This window comes from Tupaia chinensis, unplaced genomic scaffold (genome assembly GCF_000334495.1).
Source record: "Tupaia chinensis unplaced genomic scaffold, TupChi_1.0 Scaffold145407_1, whole genome shotgun sequence".
Taxonomy (NCBI): Eukaryota; Metazoa; Chordata; class Mammalia; order Scandentia; family Tupaiidae; genus Tupaia; species Tupaia belangeri.
The window spans coordinates 1,515,245-1,538,815 of NW_006205268.1; the positions used below are offsets into that span (position 1 = coordinate 1,515,245).

General features: G+C 36.1%; 1 protein-coding gene across 1 annotated transcript in view; it reads left to right on the forward strand.

The window, feature by feature from the left end:
* Window positions 1–23,571, forward strand: part of LOC102487013 (cadherin-12) — a gene marked incomplete at its 3' end in the record, with an annotated part of 226,616 nt that overhangs the window by 66,700 nt on the left and 136,345 nt on the right. Inside the window, exon 2 of the mRNA XM_006168021.1 lies at window positions 20,809–21,103. Within this exon, the coding sequence (XP_006168083.1) occupies window positions 20,809–21,103 (295 nt within the window). The remainder of the gene's footprint in view (window positions 1–20,808; window positions 21,104–23,571) is intronic.

Sequence of the window (23,571 nt, forward strand, 5' to 3'; positions counted from 1 at the left end):
CCCCCAAAAAAAAAAAAAAAAAAAAAAAGGTGGCTGGATCCCACAGGGTCAGCTATATGATTTGAGTCCCAGACCCAGCCAGCGGCTCGCAAAATACACCACACCTATAGGCTTGCATACCCAAAATACTGAGAGGAAAATGGAGGAGAAGGATTGAGGGATTGTGGTGTGGCCCTCCCCGTTGGGTGGGCTGACTTCTCACTTTCCCTCTCTCTTTCTCTGTGTTGGTTTCACTCCAGGAATACACACTCCTTATATATCGTTGAAACAAACAAAACAAAAGCACTAGCGATAATAAAATCTGCTGCACTTCTTTACTGACTGATGTAGAACAGCAGACTGTCTACCACATTGATACTGGTCATTACTGATGGGATTCTCCCACCATCTGCAGAACTCGAATACAATCAGCATTCAATACATGTCCGTGTAGAAAAACAAAAGTAGGCAATAAGGGTTTTGGGTGACTTATGCAGGTATTTTTTGATTAGTTTGGTTTGATTGTTTTCCAGACTGACAATACAAATTCAGAGTAGAAGATTGATGGGCTTATTATTTTTGGAAAAGTCAAGAATGTAGTCTGGAATTGATATGGTATCATCAGAACTACTTCCCTACTCTCCTTTTTTTCTCTCATCTCAATCTCTTTTCATGTGTAGACTATATTATACTAACCAGGGTAGAAGGTGTCATAGGATCATTCCAGTGGAAAAACAGCTACTCCTTTGATTAGAAAGGTGGGAGTCTTCTCTGGGCAGACCTGAGACCCTTGCCCAAACTATAGCTAAAGGAACAAAGTGAGGTAATTAGCAATATTGCTGACTTTGCAGTGTGGCTTGGTACCAGGACACTGACACAAATAAAGGGGCAGAGGTGTCAACCAGACTTAGTGGAGAAGGGCTAGCAGCAGGGAAAATCCATCAAGCAAACAAACGAAATAATATGACAAAATTGTAGCATATAACCAAGAAATCAAAATTGTCTTTTTAACCTGAGGGCATAATTTAATTTTTAAATAGTAAAGTAACATCAGTATTTGATTTCCGTGGAACTAGCAGATGGCATAGTGGTTATGTCCCTGGACTCCCACATGGCCTACTAAGGTTAAAGTCCGGGACCTGGTGGCTTAAAACTCACCCTGGGCACATGTGTGTGCATGCTGAAGGTTCCAGGAGAATAATAGAGGAGAAGGGATGTGGCATGGCCATCCTCCTTGAGGGGTGATTTCCCACATTCCCTCTCTCTCTCTCTCTCCAGTGAGCACACACTCCCTAAGGCAAAAATCTCTAATTTTTTTTTCTTTAATTTCTGCAGTTATCTACATATACAATGCAAGTATTCTATGGCATATTCCCACAGATTTGCTAAAGCAACACCTATTTATTAATGGATGGTTTTGCAGGCAGAAGTCTAGCTCTGCATGACTGAGAACTTTTACCCTAGGTCTTCCAAGATTGAAGCCAAAGTGTGAACAGGGTGGTGTGTCTCTCTTGAGACTTTTAAGGAAGACATCCCTTCCAAGTTTAGAATAAATTTGCATTCCTTTGCTAGATCTAGGTCCCCTTTTGACTGCATACTATGAGCTGGGATCTACCCTCCACTCCTAGAGTTCGATTCTCAGCATCAGCAGTTTATGATGTGGGTGTTTTCTTTCTTGTAAACCAGCTGAAGTAGGTGTCTCTGAATTCTGGCACTGAGAAAAATTTTCTGGTTTAAAGGCTCCACGTGATTAGGTCAAACCCACCCAAATAATCGTGTTATTGTTTAAGGCCATCTGTGCCATAACTATAGAGGGGAAATGCATGGTCTTCAGTCCTAAGAACTATGCAGGGAATGCATATGAAAAGGGAGAGAGATTTTGGGGAATCCCGCCTAGCACCCCTTATGTTGCACTTTAGTCATCACTGACAATTGAGGCTTGATTTGGAATAAATTTTCTGTTAAACATTCCCAAGTTTTATGCTTTAGAATAATATAGTGAAGTCTTATTGGACCTGATTAGTCTCAGAAATTTTGCCATAACTTAATCAGTAACCAATAAGAATAGAGAGACAAAAATCCTAAAAAAACAAACAAACAAACAAACAAAAAATAGTAGGAGATCAGTAAGTCATTTTTTGAATCCAGGAAATAATGCAACTATCCAATCAATAAATAACATCCATGCAGCGATTTGAGGAAAATGTGCTAAAATCATATACATATACAATTTTACGGTTTCCATGAATTATTAGGAGAACATTAGTCACAAAGAAATTCCGTTTCTTCTGAAAGGCAACCAAATACTAAAGGATTCATTCACCCTTTAAGGCTTCAATCAATGTCACATTAAGCACCTGCTTTCATAATCCTGCATACCTTTGTGTTTTTTAAAAAAATCTTTGACCTTTAAAAATGCAATAGCCTGAAATCAATTTATTTCAGTCAGGCATCCAATAGTATTACGTATTTGCTAAATGCAGTCCAAGTTCAAGTTATAGCACCTGTGACAGCTTTTATTTTTTTATTTTTCTGCTTTCTTTCTTTCTACTTTTTTCCCCTTTTAAAGTCAAAATGGAACTATTATCCCTTTGAAGGTTTCTTGGGAATCCTATTAGCCCTAGTGGAAAATAAGTAAACCTTGAGAATAATTCCTTCCCTAATGCGTTTATAATGAGAGCTTTAAAGCAACCATCTCGAGCTAACCTGTATTTAGAAACAATATGTAATGTGCTGCATTTTTTACACAGAATGTTTACTATTTTGGATTAGCACATCAACATTTAGCATTAAAATCATTCATTTTTCATACTATTAGACAAAAAATGAATCTGTAATACATAAAATAGTACACAAAGCAGATACTATTTCTGATACTACAGAGAATATAAGATGAAGCAATATGAATTCCTAACCGTAAATGTGAGAGGGAACAACTTGACTCATAGTACAAAGCAAGCGAGCTGTTTAAGTTCTCGGATTTATTTTTTCTGCGTTTGTGATATTATACTTTCAAAATCCCTTTAAAGTAGTTACTATAGAGTGGTAAAGGGAAATAAAAGACTTCAGTGAGGTGGCTTCATGCTTTACCACACAAAGCAATCCCCACAGTAATAGATGCTACAGAAAATGGGTCACCTTCAAACCACCCTTGAAAATAAGCAGACACTATAATTTCAGATGTGTTCTTAAGAATATAATTTTATAATATATACACCTACTTGGCTTTTTATTCATTTTACAAAAGTGTGGTGGTGTGAGCACAAGAAAATACAACTACTTTCTCGTCCTCTCTGTCTCTCTCACAAAAGACATATATACACACAAAAAGATCTTCACCCTCAGTCCTGTATCTATTTGTGTGACTACTAGTTCTTTGTGACAAAGTAGACATCTTAAACACTACTTCTCTAATAAAACAGAATTACTCCAGTGTGTTTTTAATATAATGTGTTTTGTGCCTTTCAAAATAAATTGTGGTATAAACAATGTGTACAACTTTAGAAAAAATATTTTGGTTGAAAGATTTTATTGATGCTGAAGTAAATTATATTCTTATTAATATGAATATAGTTCACTGTTTCTAGCTATTAATAATTCTAAATATATCATTAAACCCATAGTGTACTAACAAGATAATTTCTAACTATAAACATAGTATCATTTTATTTTATTAAAAGAATGAAGAAATAGAACAAGCGTCTTAATTACATAATGAGTGCTTATCTGAAATTTCCATAGGAAAGTGTGATTTGAGAGACACAAACTATAAAAAGAAATCATGTTTTGAATAAATACCTTTCTTGTTATGAACCGTATAGTTCAGCACTGGATTCCTATCTTCTTAAGAGCAAATTTCTCGTTTCTAGTGGTTGCTATAATACAATTACTAATGGGCAGCCAGAAGTGGCTTTTGTTTTTGGTTTATTTGTTTAAAGAATTATTTAATTTTATTCATTAATTCATTTATTTTTTTTTCTTGGAGAGCTTTTTGCTATAGGGCGGGTGCACTTGCCAGAAAGATGAAGAGAGACAAAGAGACAGAAAGCGAGAAATCACCCCCCCCAGGGGCGATGGCCACGCTGCAATCCCTTCTCCTCCATTCTCTTCTCAGGATCTTGGGCACACACGCACACATGCCAGGCGTGAATTTAAGCCACCAGGTCCGACACTCAAACCGTGGTTGACTACCTGGGAGTCCAGCGACATAGCCATTACACTAAATGCTGGTCCCATTCATTTATTTTAGTTTGACCAGAGAGAGACACACAGAGAGAGAGAGAGAGGAAAAGTGAGAAAGCAAGCCACTAGGTCAGTCACTCCAACCAGGGTTGGCCCTGTGGGAATGTCCAGCGCTTTAACCACCACGCCACCTGCTGGCCCTGCCAAAAGTGTTTTTTAATGAAAATGTTCTTATTAAAGCTTTCATAATAATACAAATCTGGTTTTGTTCAAAAACTTGGTGTCAAGAAGCTGGTTCTTTGGTAGTTTGTACCCTGCTAGTCCAGTTCTCTGACCAATGAGATAGGTTATATGTGGCTATGTTTCTCAAGACAGATGGGGCTTCAAAGGTTACATTTTAAAATGGCGTTGTATCAATAAATTAAAAGTGGAGTGATTTGGTTTAAGAGCTGGTCCCAATAACACACAGGGTTAGACTGTTTGAACCTCAGCTCAGCATCTTTCTCCTTCAGGTATTTGGAGAACAGTCGGCCTGCTTATGCCTCAATTTATCTAATTATGAAATAAGCATGAAATAGTAAAGTTGTTCTGAATACCAAAACAGTATTTGTTTCTTTTTCTTTTCTTTTTTCTTTTTTTTTTTTTTTTGAGATTTTTGCTATAGGGCATGTGCGTTCACTGGAGAGACAGAGAAACAGAAAACGAGAAATTACCCTCCCAGGGGGCATGGCCATGCCACAATCTCACCTCCTCCACTTCTCCTCTCTGGATCTTGGTCATACATGTCTGGTGTGAGTTTCAAGCACTGGGTCTGGGATTTGAACTGCAATTGACTCTGTGGGAGTTCAGCGATGTAATCGTTTTGCCATCTGCTGGTCCTCAGAATGGTTTTAAACATACAAAGAAAATTAGAAAATTGCCTGGCAAAACGTGGAAGAATGAGGCCAGTTGGTAGCATACAGGTTAAGGTGGCTGGAGCCCACATGGCCAAATATATGGTTCTTGTCCTGGACCCTCCAACTGAAAAGACATAGTGGGCACATGTGTGTGCATGCCTCCTCCGAACACCTAGAACGTCGAGAATAAGGAATTGCAGCATGGCCATCTCCCTTGGTGGGGAGGTGTTTTCGTACTTTCTCTCTCTCACTTGTTCTCTCTGTCTCTTTAAGGCAATCTATAGCAAAACATTATTTGAACCTAATTATACATTAATTAAATTACTATAAATGGAAGCAAATGTTTCTATATTTAGCTCATTTGGATGTAAAGGGAGAAAGTGAAGGGAAATAAACATTATGAAGCTTAAATTCTCTATGGTGTCTTCCCAAATGTATGATATAAAAATTATAACCCACATTTCCATATAAAGATTCGGAGGTCCCCCAAAACATTGTAATTTATACCATAACATCCAGGTAATAAGTGATGGATTTCAGACTCTGACCCCCAAAATTTCAGGCTTATGAGCATAAATATTACTTCATTTCTTGTGTACTCCCTGTATGCTAAAGCTAAAGAGCAAGTGAAAAAATGTGTTAAAGATTTTCCAATTAAATGAGCATAACTTCATTCCTTTATTAACTCATTAGTTCATTAAACAATTACTGAGCATGAACCATGTGGCCTGGATGTGATACAGTGGGAACATGGAAATCGTTCAGTACTATGCAACCTAATTATGTCTAATCCCTTCTTCCTTCAGGAGAAAAATACAAAATTAATTAATTAATTAATTAAATCAAAACCGAAAGAGCTTTTTACCTCTGGAGTTAGACCAACATATTTAAATATCTGAAACAAACGATGGCAAGATAAAAACTGTAGGAGGGGGAGAAATGGTACATCAACCAGAAAGAAGCTAGAATTAAACAGATTCATTATCAAAATATTCCTAATTGTTCCATTATCAGATATTCTGAATTGATTGAACATACGTCCTTTAACTAAGGGCACCCATTTAAGAGTGAAATTAAGCAACCAATATGATTGGTAGTATTCAGAATAAATTTCAGTGGAAAAAAAGGGAAATTGTTTTTTTTTATCTGTACTCCTTAGGGTCGCATTCTGGTGCAAGTTCTGCAAAATCAAGCCAGCAGTTTAGAAATCATAAATACATTCTAAATCTTAGCATATTTGCAATCATTCCTTTTGAGCAAATAATCTTTTCCTTTTTAAGTTCAGAGGAGGGCAATGGAGGGTGGGGTGGTACAAGAAGGCAATATGTATACCACCCGAAGACTCCTGATAAGCAAATGATGCTTTCCACTCCTAGTCAAGAGATTAATAAATGTTGATTTGATCAGAAAACATACCCAGGAACCAGAATATAGCATAATTGTTACATTGTTGAACTCCCACATAGCTGACTACAGTTCTAGTCCCTGACCTGGTGGTTTTAAACTCATGCCAGGCACGTGTGCATGCTTGCCCAAAATCCTGACAGGAGAATAGAGAAGGGATTGTGGCATGACCAACCCCCCATGGGGGTGATTTTTCATTTTTGGTCTCTCTATCTCTCTTTGTCTTTCCAGCAAGTGCACACATCCTATAGCAAAAATATCTCTTAAGGACAAAAAAAAAGAAAAAAAAAAGAAGAAAAAAAGAAAACACACCCAAAAGCACAGAGCAGATCTGATTAAAAAGTATCTAGTGGTATAAAATACAGCAGGGTAAGTAGAGTTAACAACAATTTAGTGTATATCTCAGAGTAACTAAAAAAGAGGATTTTTGAGTGTTCTCAACATAATTCAGTAATGGCAGAGAGTTGCTATAATGGATATACTAATTGGCTTAATTTAAGCATTACACGTTGCATTCTTGTACTGAAAAATCACATTGTACCCCAGAGATATATATAATTGTTGTATGTCAATAAAAAAAGAACAAGAAAAATATTTTATTTTATCCTAAAAATAAAACCACATCATTGCATCTGCCTAACTGCTTCAAATGAAGAAGGTCCCCTGGTACTACAGAACTTAATCACTTTCACAATAATTGAATAAGCTGTCTTATAGGAGGGATTTACTAAGAAATTGAATAACTGCTATGGAGACTATATATTTTGTTTTTCAAAACTTAATTGCATAAATAATGTGCTTGTTAATTATTTTCATTTGTTAAAGAATATTGTATATTCTTACACAATTTGATAATCTGATGGCTTGACTTTTGTCTTTGTTCCCTTCCTCCTTTCCTTCTTTCCTTCCTTCCTTCCTTCCCTTCTTCTCTCTCTCTCTCCTTTCTCTCAATTTCCTTTTCTATACTATTTCACCTATGGTCTGCTTCCTTTCTTTTTTTAATTTCTCTCTCACTTCCTCTTTCCCACTCTCCTTTTTTCCCTCCATATCTGCTTTTTTTTTCCCTCTCCCTTCCTTCTTTCCTTCCTTTCTCATCAAAATTCTTAAAAGCTTACTAGCATCATTCTGCAACAATGAAAATACATTAAAGTGACTTTAACACTCATTTCATGAATTTTGGTGAACTCTAAAACACATAAAGGTTGGTGCCAGATGGTGACACAGTAGCAAACAGGACACTCTGTAGGCACTCCCACATGGAAAGGCTCCCAGTTCAAATCTAGAGACCTACCTGAGTATGCCAGACACACAGGCGACCCTGCACCAAATACTTTTTCTCTCTTCTCCAGGTGTTTCCTTGGTGGGCCATCCACCATTAACCCAAACTGAAATAAAATAAAACTTTCATTAAAAAAAATTCAAAACTTTGTGAAGTTTTAATAGAAACCTAGCTAAGTATTTAATCAAACTGTGTTCTTTTGGAATATTGAAGTTTAATTTATGTCTTTCTACTTAATATTGTATATTCTTACACAATTTGATAATCTGATGGCTTGACTTTTGTCTTTGTTCCCTTCCTCCTTTCCTTCTTTCCTTCCTTCCTTCCTTCCCTTCTTCTCTCTCTCTCTCCTTTCTCTCAATTTCCTTTTCTATACTATTTCACCTATGGTCTGCTTCCTTTCTTTTTTTAATTTCTCTCTCACTTCCTCTTTCCCACTCTCCTTTTTTCCCTCCATATCTGCTTTTTTTTTTCCCTCTCCCTTCCTTCTTTCCTTCCTTTCTCATCAAAATTCTTAAAAGCATACTAGCATCATTCTGCAACAATGAAAATACATTAAAGTGACTTTAACACTCATTTCATGAATTTTGGTGAACTCTAAAACACATAAAGGTTGGTGCCAGATGGTGACACAGTAGCAAACAGGACACTCTGTAGGCACTCCCACATGGAAAGGCTCCCAGTTCAAATCTAGAGACCTACCTGAGTATGCCAGACACACAGGCGACCCTGCACCAAATACTTTTTCTCTCTTCTCCAGGTGTTTCCTTGGTGGGCCATCCACCATTAACCCAAACTGAAATAAAATAAAACTTTCATTAAAAAAAATTCAAAACTTTGTGAAGTTTTAATAGAAACCTAGCTAAGTATTTAATCAAACTGTGTTCTTTTGGAATATTGAAGTTTAATTTATGTCTTTCTACTTAAAATTTGCAATATAACTTTTATACTAATCATATTTTTTTTTAATTCTTGTTTCTACACCTTCCAAGTGCCTTTTCTATGGCTTTAAAAACAAAACAAAACAAAAAAATCCTCTGATTTTTTTAGTTCAGAATATCTTGATATCCTTGGATTGGAATGCCTATTAATATCCACGATTTTTTTTATTCCCTGAAAAGTAAGAAAATATGCAATTTCCTACAGTTATGCAGATTTTTTATTCCTAAGTTACTGTAGGTATTCTCCAATGTTGTATAGGTATAGTCAGATTCTGATAGCCAGAAGAACATATTGTGCTGTTTTAGTTGAGGAAAAACAAACAAAAAACGGTGGGAGAAATTGTTCTCTCTTTGAGACAGTCTACTCTGCCTTTTTATTTACCTTTCTGGTAGCAAATATTAATATAATAAATAGAATAGTGAAACAGAGATCAATGCTGGATCTATTTACTCGTACAGTTAAATTTTACTTAGCTATCTTTAGATAATTCTATGAATTTGTATCAAAGACCTTTCTGTAGTTTTTTGTTCTTGTTTTTTTGTTGTCGTTGTTTTTGCTTTTTGTTTTTACTTTCTGTTGATTATTGAGCCAGATTTGGAGAAGGGATAGCAAAACCAATACAATGAATATTGCTCTCTAAAGTTGTCTCACTTTGAACAAGCAATACGCAAAAATAATACCAATCTCCCAGTTTTTTGAACCACCCATACTTCACTGTAAAGTGTACAAACACTTGAGATGACTTTGTACTTGTCAGTATACTTTAAAACACTCTTTGGTTTATTAAAATAATTCCATGAAAAATGATCATGTTTTTGAATCACAGCAATGATTTTCTTCATTTTCTTTATTTACTATTAGGAAGAAATAAATGCAGGAAACATAAGACCAAAATTTTCTGTTCTGATAAATATCTTAGGGATGAAAGGAAGTATTATACGTCTCAATTAAAGAATCACAGTTTCAACCCTTGCTACTTTCATCTTCATCACATGGTGTCCTGAGATCCAGAATTATTCCTCTTCTTAATTTCTTGGTAAATAAAATGTTTTAGGGGACCAACAGTTAGCGTAATGGCTATGTTGCTGGACTCCCATGTAGTCAACAGCGGTTCGAGTCCCGGACCCAGTGACTTAAACTCACGCCGGGCACATGTGCATGCATGCCCAAGATCCTGAGAGGAGAATGGAGGAAAAGGGATTGCGGCGTGACCATCCCCACTGGGGGGTGATTTCTCGCTTTCTGTCTCTATGTCTCTCTCTGTCTGTCTGGCTATTGCGTATGCACCCTATAGCAAAAACCTCTCCAAAAAAGGAAATAAAATGTTTTGGGAGTATTTCACTAAGTGATAATTGACAACAAATAGAGAGGAAACATCACAGACCCAATAGCTTAATTTATGAATCACTTAATCTATACTACAGTTAAGAAAAAAGAATGTATCAAATATGGGGCAAGTTGTTGGCGTAATGGCTATGTCGCTGGACTCCAATGTAGTCGACCAAAATTCGAGTCCTGGATCCTGTGGCTTAAACTCACACTGGGCACATGTGTGTGCATGCCCAAGATCCTAACAGCAGAATGGAGGAGAAGGAATTACAGCGTTGCCATCCCCCCTGGGGGGGGGTGACTTCTCACTTTCTGTCTCTCTGTCTCTCTTTCTGGCAAGCACACACACCCTATAGCAAAAACCCTCAAAAAAAAAGGGAAAAGAATGTGTCAAATACATGAAAAGCTTCTATTACTGAGATAATTACTTTTATTTATAAATAAGTTAAGAATATTTTGTATGTGTCAAAGGGTACAGAAGTTTTATTTAAATTTGCTTTTATTTTGAAATTTTACATATATTTATATCTTATATATTTTTGACTTTATGTAACAAGACACTTTCTATTGTCAAACAAAAAGAAATTAGAAATAGAAAAGTAAAAACTAGAAAATAGAAGAAGAAAAAATATGAATAGAAAGGACTATAATAATTAAGATGAATAGAAACTAGATTCAGTTATAGATTTAGAGTTAATATTTAGATTCATTTCCTTTACAAGAATTATTGAATACATATTCAAAGCAATTAGTCTAGGACCAACAGCTTCAAAAAATTATATTTTGCATTTTAACTACAAGTCTTCAGTTTAAATTATTTTACTGTTATATTTACTATTATAGCATATCACTGGTATGTCTGAAAATTTAAGTAAAGCCTGTAAGGTATGTGACATAATAGTATTTAGGAAGGGTTAATAATAGAAGTAATAGGGGCCAACATACACCCAAATCTCTCAAAACAAATAATAATAATAATAAAAGTTATAAAGGGTGCCAGCAGTTGGTGTAATGGCTATTTAGCTGGACTCCCATGTAGCTGACTGTGATTCGAGTCCCGGACCCAGTGGCTTAAACTCATACCAGGAGCATATGCGTGTGTGCTCAAAATCCCACCAGCAGAATGGAGGAGAAGGGATTACAGCGTGGCCATCCCCCTGTTGGGGGTGATTTCTTGCTTTCTGTCTATCTCTCTTGGTCTTTCTGGTAAGTGCACGTGCCAGGTGAGCGCACACTCCCTATAGTAAAAAACTCTCCAAAAAGTAAATAAATAAAAAATAAAAGTTATAAAATGGAAAAACTATAGATAATAACTAACAAATGTATATAACTGTGATTATGTATAATTATTATTAATATATAATTATTTTTGACATTTAAGTGTAGATTAAATCATACTGAATTTATCTAGTATTCTAAAAAGTAGGGAACCAGCATTTAGCATAATGGCTATATCGCTGGACTCCCATGGAGTCATCTGTGGTTCACGTCCCGGATCCAGTGGCTTAAAACTCATGCCGGGCGTGTGTGCGTGCGTGCATGCCCAAGATCCTGAGAGGAGAATGGAGGAGAAGGGATTGCGGCGTGACCATCCCCCTTGGGGGGTGATTTCTCGCTTTCTGTCTCTGTGTCTCTGTCTGTCTGGAGAGTGCACGTGCCCTATAGCGAAAACCTCTCCAAAAAAAAAAATAGACAAATTGTCTGAAAACATACATAAATTTCACTTTTACTCAAAATAGAGACTCCAGGGAACCAGCAGTTGGCCTAATGGCTATGTCACTGGATTCCCACGTAGTCAACTGCAGTTCGTGTCCCGGACCTGGTGGCTTAGAACTCATGCCGGGCACGTGTGCATGCATGCCCAAAATCCCGAGAGGAGAAAGGAGGAGAAGGGATTGCGGCGTGACCATCCCCCCAGGGGGGAGATTTCTCACTTTCTGTCTCTACGTCTCTCTCTGTCTGTCTGGTGAGCGCACACGCCCTGTATCGAAAACCTCTCAAAAACAAAAAAAAAAATCCATTACTGACATCTATAGAAAGATAGATTATTGCCTGGAAATATTTTGTTACCTAAAACCTGGCTTTGTGAAAAATATTATACACATTTGAAAACATAGTAAAATAATTATTTAAACTTTCATTGCCCATATTTTTTCTGCCAATTCCATGGCACCGGGACCTCTCTGAGTTTTACAGAAGCACCCATTAATACATTTGGACACTTTCAAATGATAGACTAAGACCCGGGTGAGCTGAGGTTGCAAAATATGAGTATCCCAGAAAATAATTAGGATGTCCCTCATATGTAACCATGCATGTAAGATTCAAGGAGAAAATGAAAAATGAAAGAGAGCACTGGGTGAATATAATATACTTTTCTGTAACACGGTGTATAATACATCCCAACACGTCAGCTTTTGTTGCTCCTGAGCAATGCAAATGGTCTTGTACTTTGCTCTTCCTCAGCCTACCTCAGGGGAGGCATGGGCCTTTTCAAAATGAATTTCTATTTTCTTAAAAAGAAGGTGAAATATTTCCACATGATAAATAGCTTTGGGTCTTTTACCAAGACCAGGGAGTTCTCAACTCACATTAGGCTATTAAGAGGAATTCCGAACCCTGTAAAATGGTATTCCTCTTACTCAAATGGCAAAAATCAAGCCAGGAAGAACACAAATGGGCTCCCCAGGAGAGGAGAGTGGCGTAGAATGTCGAACATTCTTGGACATTCAGCGACTCTGAAAAGACAGAAATTTGTATTATACCGTTACTCAGGTAGAGTTGGAGCTCATCTTCGTTTGCCTAATAATGCCTTACACATAATCGAATGACTGTGTGGCCACTATGAAGGGTGGTATGTTCTTGAGGGCAGAATCGGTGTAACATGAAAATAAACCGCTGCTAAAAGGAGGAAATAGTATTTTACATCTCTAGTAAGAAAGATATAGCAAAAGTAGTGTGTTTTGTACGTAAAGTTATTTCAGCTAAAGAAACACAAAAAATTTTCTTACACTCATTTTGGGCAGTGTATATGAGCGAATCACGCATGTAAATAATATAGTCATAATATCATTTCAGATATAAAGCACTTAAGAATTAATTGCTGAATCATATCATTAAACCATTCTTTTTTCCCTTCAGTTTTTGCTATAGGACACGTGCGCTCACCAGAATCATCAGGTATTTGGGGAAAGCCCATGACAGGAAGAGCAAAAACTCAAGTTCTACAATGGAAAAGCAATGTTGAAGGAACACACACGTTTGGGAAATCACAGACTCAAACTAATTAGGATATTCAAAAAGGATCAAGAAAACCCATGGTCCATAAAATAAAGATATGGTTCTTTACAAAGGGAACATTTGGAGTAAAAGAATGAAATTAATATGTATTTGGTATGTGTGTGTGTCTGTGTGTGCATTTGTATATTTGTGTGTTAACTTTTAAAATGAGGAGTGCCAATAAATAATTATAATATGAATTTTAAAAAGTACAGACCAAAGATGAAATAAATGATGTTAGTAATACACACACACACACACACACACACATATATACTACATGGAAGATATATGAGATCTAGCTACCCATGGAGATAGCAATTCTAAATAAAGATCAGAAAAAAACAGAGGATAGGAAGCAACATGAAAATAATCATAAAAGGAAAAATTGCATTGCTTAAGAAAATTAGTTTTTGAGGGTCAGCTTTTCTGAGTCTCTTGGCTCAGGCTCCTCGACACACAAAATTAATCATCAGGGAGTACATATAAAAAAGATTGAGGGGACCAGCAGGTAGCAGGGTGTTTAAGGCGCTGGACACTCCCACATGGCCGACTGTAGTTCGAGTCCTTGACCTGGTGGCTTGATTTCTTACTTTCTCACTTCCTCTCTCTCTGTGTCACCTTCTGGTCAAATTAAAATAAATGAATGAAGGGACCAGCAGTTAGCATAATGGCTATGTCGCTGGACTCCCTTGTAGTCAACCATTGTTGGAGTCCCAGACCCAGTGGCTTAAACTCATGCCGGGCGTGTGTGCGTGCATGCCCAAGATCCCTAGAAGAGAATGGAGGAGAAGGAATTGCAGCATGGCCATCCCTCCTAGGGTGTGATTTCTTGTTTTCTGTCTCTCTGTCTCTTTCTGTCTTTCTGACGAGTGCACGCGCCCTATAGCACAAACCTCTCCAAAAAAAAAAAAAAAAGAGGGACCAGCAGATGGCGTAATAGCTACATTGCTGGACTCCCATGTAATTTACCACAGTTCGACTCCCGAACCCAGTTGCTTAAACTCAAGCTGGGCACATGTGTGTGCATGCCCAAGATCCCGAGAGAAGAGAATAGAGAAGGGACTATGGTGTGGCCATTCCCCTGGGAGGTGATTTCTCTCTTTCTGACCGTCTGTCTCTCTCTTTCTGGTGAGTGCATGCTCCCTATAGCAAAAACCTCTCCAAAAAATAAAAATAAAATAAAATTTGATAAATAAATAAATATTTTTAAAAAAAGACTGAATTTCCAAATCATCAGCACTGATCCACAATATACAGACACTAGAAGCTGGGTGGAAGAAAGCAGAGGAGACGTAAGAGAAAGTATAAATGCGTTAATGCCGTGGTCTAAGGAAATGGAGAGCCAGAAGTGCTCCATGCTTGATCTGCACTCGGGAGCAGACGCGTCCTCCTGCACTAGTGTTTCATTGATGCAAAAGAAGGGAAATGGCAGTTGGATGAGAAGAAGCAGGCGGTGTGGGGGCTTTAAGTCAACAAATACTGTTCTAATTGATAATTAAAGGACTATTCTAATATTTAATTATTTAATTTATATTCCTCTGTGCGTATGTGTTTGTATGTTTTTTAGAAAAATAAGAATTGTAGCAGAAAAAAGTTAAAATGTGATTTTCTCGATGACTGGGAAAGGGAAGAGTGCAGTTGGAGATTATGAATTTCTACACTCTGATTTTTAGCAATTCTGTGTATTACTTTGATAAGTTGAAATAGACATTAAGAATTTGTTAACTGACACAGAAAAACGTTTACAATATGACCCATCTTCAAAGCAGGGGACCAGACAGACTGTAGTGCACCATGGCACCTATGGGCACGTGATTAGTAAAAGTAATTTGCTGGGCTATACACCAAACTAGGAATTTTATTTGTAATAAAATAATGATGATTGCTTTGTGATTTTCCTATAATCTCATATACTTTAGTCTCAGAAAAAAATAATAAAAAGATAACCTCCTCCAAAAATTTAGTATAATCACAACCCCAAAGGCTAAAACAGTGGAAAAAGGGCAGAAATGAATGATTAAAGACTGAGGTGAATGAAAGTGATTTGAAGCTTAGGGAGCAGTTTACAAATCAGCAACCGTCTTAAATGTAAAGGAATTATGGTTTTAAAGATCATTTTGAAGGCAAAACTAATATTAAAGTCACCTTTTAGAAAATGTCTTAAATGCTTTGTGCGAACTTTCTGTTTGACCATTCTCATCACAGCTCTGTGATACCTTGTAAGAGCTATGTGTAATAATGACAATCACCCAGTGTTGTTATTCCCATTACCCTCCAGGAAATATGCCTAATGCTAAGAATTAGCAATTACATAAAGTTGCATATTTTATATTACATGATCCATTTAACAGATTCACTTAACAGTGTAGCTTAGCTCCATATAGAAACATAGTAAATAGTTATAAATACCAGATACAGTGTGGGAAGATGGTGGTTGAAGGAGTAGAGTCTGAGGAAGGACATTGAGGAGAAAAATGGAGAGTCAAGACATTTATGGAACAAAGAAATGGATTATCATCTGTTGAAGATAATGTGTATAGTATTCTCAACTGGACTGATGAGAAATGTAGACGTGTTGAATGTTCACTTTGTGAGCTAAGTAACATGTGATTGGATATATAAAAGAAATTGAAATTTAAAAACTCAATGGCATTTCTATAGCATGTGTGTGTGTGTATACAAATACATATATGTAGAAATTTATCGTAAGGAATTGTGTATATACACAGGGCCAGCCAGGTGGCATGGTGCTTAAGCCATTAAGGCAGCTGGCTTCCACATGGACAACTATTTAGTTCGAGTTTCAGAACTGTTGTCTTGAAAAGCACACCAAGTGTGTGTGCATGAGTGCACAGAATCCCTAGGGGAGAATGGAGGCGAAGGGATTGTGGCATGATCATCTCCCCTTTCTCTCCCTTTCCCTCTCTCTGGCGAGTGTTACTGTGTGTGACTTAGTAAAAGAATTGATTGAACACAATTTTTAGTTTTCATACAAAAGCTACCTTTTCAAAATCAGAAATTCGTCCTCCCTATACACTCATGCTCTCTCCACGCCTGGTAAATATCCCCTATTCTGGCAAATGGCAAATAAAAATAAAATCACTGCTGGACATAATGTTATACAATGCATTTCCTATTTTATGTGCACTTTTCAAGCTAGGAAAGATAAAAATAAATGCTTTTATTGTGTGTGTGTGTGTGTGTGTGTGTGTGTGTGCGCGCGCGCGCACGCAATAGTTTCTAAAATATAATCAGAGAGGTGCTAGTAAACATTTAACTTTAAATTAGCTTTCTCAAAACTTTTAAGCACTGGAATTCAAGAGTTGCTTATGCACTAAAACTAGTCCTCAGTATCTTTTTAAAGCCTCTCTTGGCATTCATTTTCACGCACCATCTGAGAGCACTTGAAAAACATCGGAAAATAACACCACCACCCCGCAAAACAACTGCTTGGACAGTTCCTATTTCGACATCCATCGTTTATGGAACTCTGTTTCTGGGAGAAATTTTATTTTAAGTGTCAATACTAAAAGATGCTATCATTGGAGTTGACTGGTTCACTCAGTAAATGTAGGCAGTACCTACTCAGAAACAACTTTTTAAAAATAATTGGAAGAAGAAGTATTTCTGTCTTATTTTTAAATAGCTGTAAGGAAAATACATTTATCTTTGTGGAATTATTAACTTGCTGTAGGTGTAGCTTAAAATGGCTGTGTAAAGTGGTGTCACGTGGTTGTTCATAGTGAATATAGCCTACGATCAAGTACAATGTGTGAATCCTTCAGTATCGACCTTCCTTCTTTATGCAGAGGGCTGAGAACTGACTTCGCAGTACAAACTAAGTCTGAATTCCCTTGCCAAGAGATTTGAGAAAGCAATTTCATCTGCAGAGATCAATTTCTGGAATCATTCACAATTCGACTTTCTTTTAAAATTGATACAATTACTGGGGTCAGCAGGTAGCATGGTGGTTAAGGCACTGGACACTCTCACATGGCCAACCACGGTTTGAGTCCCAGACCTAGTGGCTGGCCTTTTCACTTTCTTTCTCTCTGTATGTTTGTCTTACTCTGGTCAACTTAAAATAAAATGAAGAATAAATGGAGACTGGAGTGTGGTGTGACCGTCCCCCCAGGGGGTGATTTTTCACTTCCTGTCTCTCTGTCTCTCTCTTTCTGGTGAATGTATGCACCCCATAGCAGAAACTTCTTCCCCCCAAAAAAATGATCACAGTATTTTGTAATTAGCAATTCTTCCCCCCCAAAAAATGATCACAGTATTTTGTAATTAGCAAATGTCGAGTCCAGGGCAGCAGGTGTCGTCGTGGTTAAGGCACTGGACTCTCACATGGCCACCGTGGTTCAATAACGGGACCTGGCGACTTGCTTTATGACTTTCCCGCTTTCTCTCTCTCTGTTCAAATGAAAAATAACAATAATAAATTAAATTAAATTAATAATTATAAAAGTATTGACTCAATTTATATATCATATGTATGTGGATATACAATCAGAGAAATATATACAGATGTATATAGAGAGTGAATATATAAATACACATCTATAACCTTTCAGTTATATATTTATGTAATGAAGCACATAAAAATGCTAAAAAGAAGTTATTTCTAGGTGAAAGGAAGATGGGAATTTTTACTTTATACTGTTCTCTGGCGAAATTATTTTATATTTAAAACATAGAAAGTTTTGTAATATCCAACAGCAGGCTAATATGATTAATGCTAGAACTGATATTAGAAAAGCATCTATAGCTTACATCAGCCACCCATAAGCTTAAATCATTAGGCTCTGAATAACACATACATTTTGCCTGTCAACAAGGGACATTGCTCGTGATCCCCTTTAATATAGTATCACGTGATGAATTCCTACCAAAAGTCAAAAAAAATCTCACCAGTGTTCAGTTTATCAACCTGATTTTCAGCTCAAAATGTTTACTTATTTTTGTATCTTTCTTCTGAGTCCTTGAATTGGAAATCTCACCTTTAAATTGGAAGGAAAAAATAAAAATGTAGCAGGAGGTGAATATTAGTTGGATCTTGAACTGAAAACACATTTGCTTTTTCATTCTTATGCTAGTTTGAAAAGAAAACTTTCTGATTTTAGCTAAATGCAAAGGGTGTGCGTGTGTGTGTGTGTGTGTGCATGTGTGTGTGTGCATGTGTGTATGACTCTTCTAGATCATGTTATGAAAACCTACTTAAAATTTTCATTTGGTTCCCACACTATTACCACATACTCTTTTCAGTCATTTGCAAAATGGATCCAGTTTATTAAGTCATTCCTTTTGCATTGAGCTTTCTGCCTGTCTCATATCTTTAGATAAATTTGAAAGCAATAGCAATACCCACTGTGTTGAATAGCTTTAATAATATGGCTGAAATTTGTCATTTGAAATTTTAAGTTCAAAGAACATTTATCTACAGCTTGATTTTACGCTTGAAACTTCCTGTGCTTCGCAGCAGTTTTTGAAAAATCAAGGCGGCAAAAATTCTCCTATTATTCATAGCAAATTTTCTTATCCTTGAGGGAAAAATACAAAAACTTCTGAAGAAAAATAAAAATCCTATGCCCTCTTATTGTTGCTTTATTTCTTTAATTATGCCACTTACCCAGGTATAAATCATGGATTCTTATACATGTATTTAAATAGACTTTCAGAGCAAATTTTGAAGTAAATACAAATTTGCAAAATATATAAATTCATCTTAATAATTTTAAGAGCAAGGTTTTTTTTTTTTTTTTAAATAATCTTAAACCAGAATATAGAGTTGAAGAACAATGATGTGACCTAAGTGGAACTTATATTTAATCTTATTTGTGTTTTGCTGTTACTAATGCTAATACACAGAATGCTAACACAGTCAATTTTCAAAAGACTATATAATTTTGAATATTTTCAAAACATTTTTGTCTTGAAACACTAAGCAAAATAAAATTTATTCTTAACCGAATTTTTTGCAAGAGATCAGTCCTTTATGCAAATTTCAAAGCATGGTCCAAATGGTTATAAGCACTGTAAAAGTTTAACTTTTCTGGTGTGTGTAAGGAGGGGGAGATCTGTTAACTGGAATGAGCTTTTAAATATACAAACTTGGACACAAACCAGATGACTATATCCACGTGGATGGAATAGTCAAGAACATTTTAGATCAGCATCTGAATGAGAAGTACTCCATGTTATATTATCTGTAAGAATACATATTATTATGTTCACGTAATTTTGCATTTCTATTATCTTTCAGAATATATGTTCTTAACTATGACAATGTAGTCTTTTATTTAATAAGCTATTTTATGTATGTGTTTACTTATTCTTGAATAATTCAGAGATATCAAAGACCATGTGTGCTTTTCATTTATTCTTGGACTCCTGTTTGGATGACACTGATTATCGCAATCACAATTATAATTATCACAAAGATAAATTCTCTTACATTGGCCTTTCTTTCTTATTGCTACTCATGTGTATATCATTTAATTATATAATATAGTGAGCTATACATGTGCTGAATTTTAAATGAAATTCAGTGAGTTTTGAATAGTATATATTATAAAGAATAACTTCTATAAATAAAATAATTGGAAAAATCCATTTATCAGTGGATCTGAAAGAATAATCAGTCATTTTTACCAATCATTTGGCTAATATTAGATAACTTATTCAAACTGTTAAATTGAATTGCTCTAACATACATAATCAAAGACTTCTGAGCATGCCTTGGCTCTCAGTTTCCTTTAAAATGAAAAAGATCAGTGTTTTCTGAGTTCCTTTCTCTCTACCACTGAGTTGATTTATGTTCTTCATTTCTATCTTCATGATATTTGGAGGGCTTATGATTCGGTACTAACAAGCTCTTTTATTTAGATTACAATGGTCATTGATTATGAAACAGTAAATAGACTTAAGAGGTATGCATTTTATTTTATGAAAATCTTATCCCCAGAGGGATACAAAGGAACTAACATGTTTAAAGTCAGTTATCTGTAAGCCTGTTGATGTATTTTGGGGTCATATTTCTGTTTTCATCACCATAATGCATCAATGAATAGGACAGATTGAGAGAAGGTAGAATGGATGAATATCTGATCTATGTGATAAGGCAATGAATTAAAAGTTGAATGGTGGAATATCTGAGATATGTGAGTATATTTAACGGTTCAATTTGCATTTTCTCAAATTTTCTGTGCATTTAAAATTTGGATAATCAAAAATAGGGAGGATAAAAGCAAAAGGGTTTTGTTTTTAAAATTTTATTACTTTTTATTATAATTTCTTATTTACATTTAAACATTGTACATATTTGTGAGGTGCAGTATAGTTTTTAAAGCATGCATACAATGCGTGATCATCAAACAAGGATATAAACATTACAATTTAACATTTCTAATTAAAGATATCCTACAAAGTATAACTTTTGAACATGACAACAGTCCTTTAATAATGTGTTTTGTCTCTCTCTTTCTCTCTATCTCTTTCTCTGTCTCCCTATTAAAGCTCCATTCTGACTTAGATAAGGGAGAGGGCACGGTTAAATACACCCTCTCAGGAGATGGCGCTGGCACTGTTTTCACCATTGATGAGACCACAGGGGACATCCATGCAATAAGGAGCCTGGATAGAGAAGAGAAACCTTTCTATACCCTCCGTGCTCAGGCTGTGGACATAGAAACCAGGAAGCCCCTGGAACCTGAATCTGAATTCATCATCAAAGTACAGGATATTAATGATAACGAGCCAAAGTTTTTGGATGGACCTTATGTTGCTAGTGTTCCAGAAATGTCTCCTGTGGGTGAGTAAACAAATCAGAATCTCTTAGATGCCTTAAGACCTCTTTGATACTTACATTTTGCAGGTTGATAAAAATACATGATTAAGAACCCAGAAGATTATCCTTCAACTGTGGAGGGTGCAATTATCTACACCTATTTTTTCAACTTTGTTTTTTTTCTGCTTAAGTTTTTCTTTCTGTTCCATTATAAAATGGTCACTGAGAGATTAGGTTGTTGGGAAAGTCATGATTATTTTTCTATGTTTTCCTATGCAAAAATGCATTATGAGCTTTCCAACAGCACAATGTATAAACTTTTTTAGTATTTTCCAACCTATGGATTTAATCTGAATTCCTAGAATACTTTGAAACTTTAAGTACAAAATACATTTTATATAGAAATTGTCATTACAGTTCCCAACACCTGCACAGTGCAAGTGATAACTATCACACTTCACCAAATATCAGATAGTATTAGCTCAAAGTAAATTATCCAAATTGTGCATCCCATATGACCTAAACATGGTCCCAAATGGGGTGTGTAGCAACCTTTGTAACTATAGATAGAGTCCAGAAAACCAATGTTGTTTCCTTTTCAGGTATAAAAAATCCACAGTATTTAAGCTATCAAGCCAAAATTCAAATACTATGGTGAAGTTATTATTAGAGCAAATTTATAATTAGCTTATAGTAGCATCATCCTTAATAATTTAAATGTTATAAACTCAAATTTCTATATTTGCCTAAATATACAAAGCCCTCTAACATGTACTATAAGGTCAATAAGTTAAGAATTCCACCTTTATGACTTGTCTAAATTATAATTTTCATTCCTCAGTTATTGAAGCCAAACCTTCAGTTTATTTCAAAGGAAGTTTTAGTTTCTATCACATTTGGAAAATAAAGTTATGCATCACATCCAGGCCACAACTTGAAACTTGTACATGAGCTATTGCTAATATTTTCTCTAAGTCTGTTGTGTCTCAGAGGACTTCTGCTTCCCCTACAACTTTCCAGGACATGCAATGAAGATAGTACACATGCAGGGCAAAAGCAGGTTAGTGGCTATATGAGTTGTCACATGGATTTACTACAAATGCACTTGAAATTGCATATGTGACCTTATCAGGCATTCAAAGACCATGTTCTCGCCTTGCCTTGAGAAATCAGCTCAAAGTAGTTCAGGTAGATTTCAAATTTTAATGCGCACGCATTGAGCTGCAAATCTGTTATTCAGTTTCTTCTACATTTTCTGAGTTGCCTTTTCGACGCAGTGTTGTGATTGCTGGAGATTTGGAAGCAGAATTGAGAATCAGAATGCCCTATCAGAAAGTAATCCAGAAAAAGGGAGGAGGTTGATTTTTTTTTTTTTAAATTGGTTTTAATAGAGGGAGAAAAAAATACTTGAATAAAAAGCAAAGCATTTAAGAAGACAATGCTGTTTAGTGGGTAAATAGTTTAACTCAGTGCCTACTTCATGTAAGTTGGAAATGTTAGCATGCATTTAAGACCCTCAGCAATGCACCGTGATGCCCTTCCACTGTGCCACCACGGTCAGGCCTCTGAGTGATTCTTTATTACCGAAACAGTAAAGCAAACACACACATCCCTTTATGGTACTAGAAATTCTTATTATACAATTAGGTCTTTTGTTGTGTCAATTTAGAGAAATGGGAAGTACTGCAGAGTTGGAACCCTTATACAAGAAGAGTGCCTCTAGTGCTCAAAGAGAGAAGAAATCAGTAAAATGACATGAAGGGTAGTTAAGTGAGAAAATGAAGTGGCTCCAGCTTTGGCTGTATTGGAGTTCGTTCTTGCTGTATAATTTGCTGTGCTGAAATCGGAAAATTCTATGTAAGAATAAGCTTTTTAAACTTTTGCCACGGGGCCAGCAGGTGGTATGGTGGTTGGCACTGGACTCCCACATAGTTGATAAGGGTTTGAGTCCCGGACTCAGTGGCTTCAAAATCATGTGGGGCACATGTGCATTCGTGCCCAAAATCCCCAAAGGAGAATGGAGGGGAAGGGATTACGGCATGACCATCCTCCCTGGAGGGTGATTTCTATTTTTTTTTCTCTGTCTCTCTGGCAAACACATCCATGCTATAGCAAAAGATCTCTGTAAAACAAAAAAATATATATATATATTTTTGGCATGTGTCATTACTGAAAATTCTCATTGGTTATTAAGAGATTCCATTGTTTTTCAATGAACCCTTCTTCTTTCTTAATTTTAAATATATAGGGGTATTTCTTCTGAACATAAGGCCGTATCATGTGCTATGAGTTAGTCCAAGCACTTTTTCTTAAAGAACTATTTATTTATTATTATTTTTCAATTTTACCAATAAGAAACAGAGAGAAAGAAAAGGAGAGTAAGAAACCAAGCCACCATGTCTGGAACTCAAACCGTGGTCAGCCATGTAAGAAGAGTCCAGCACCCTAACCATTATGCCACCTGCCAACCCCAGTCCAGGCACTCTTAAACT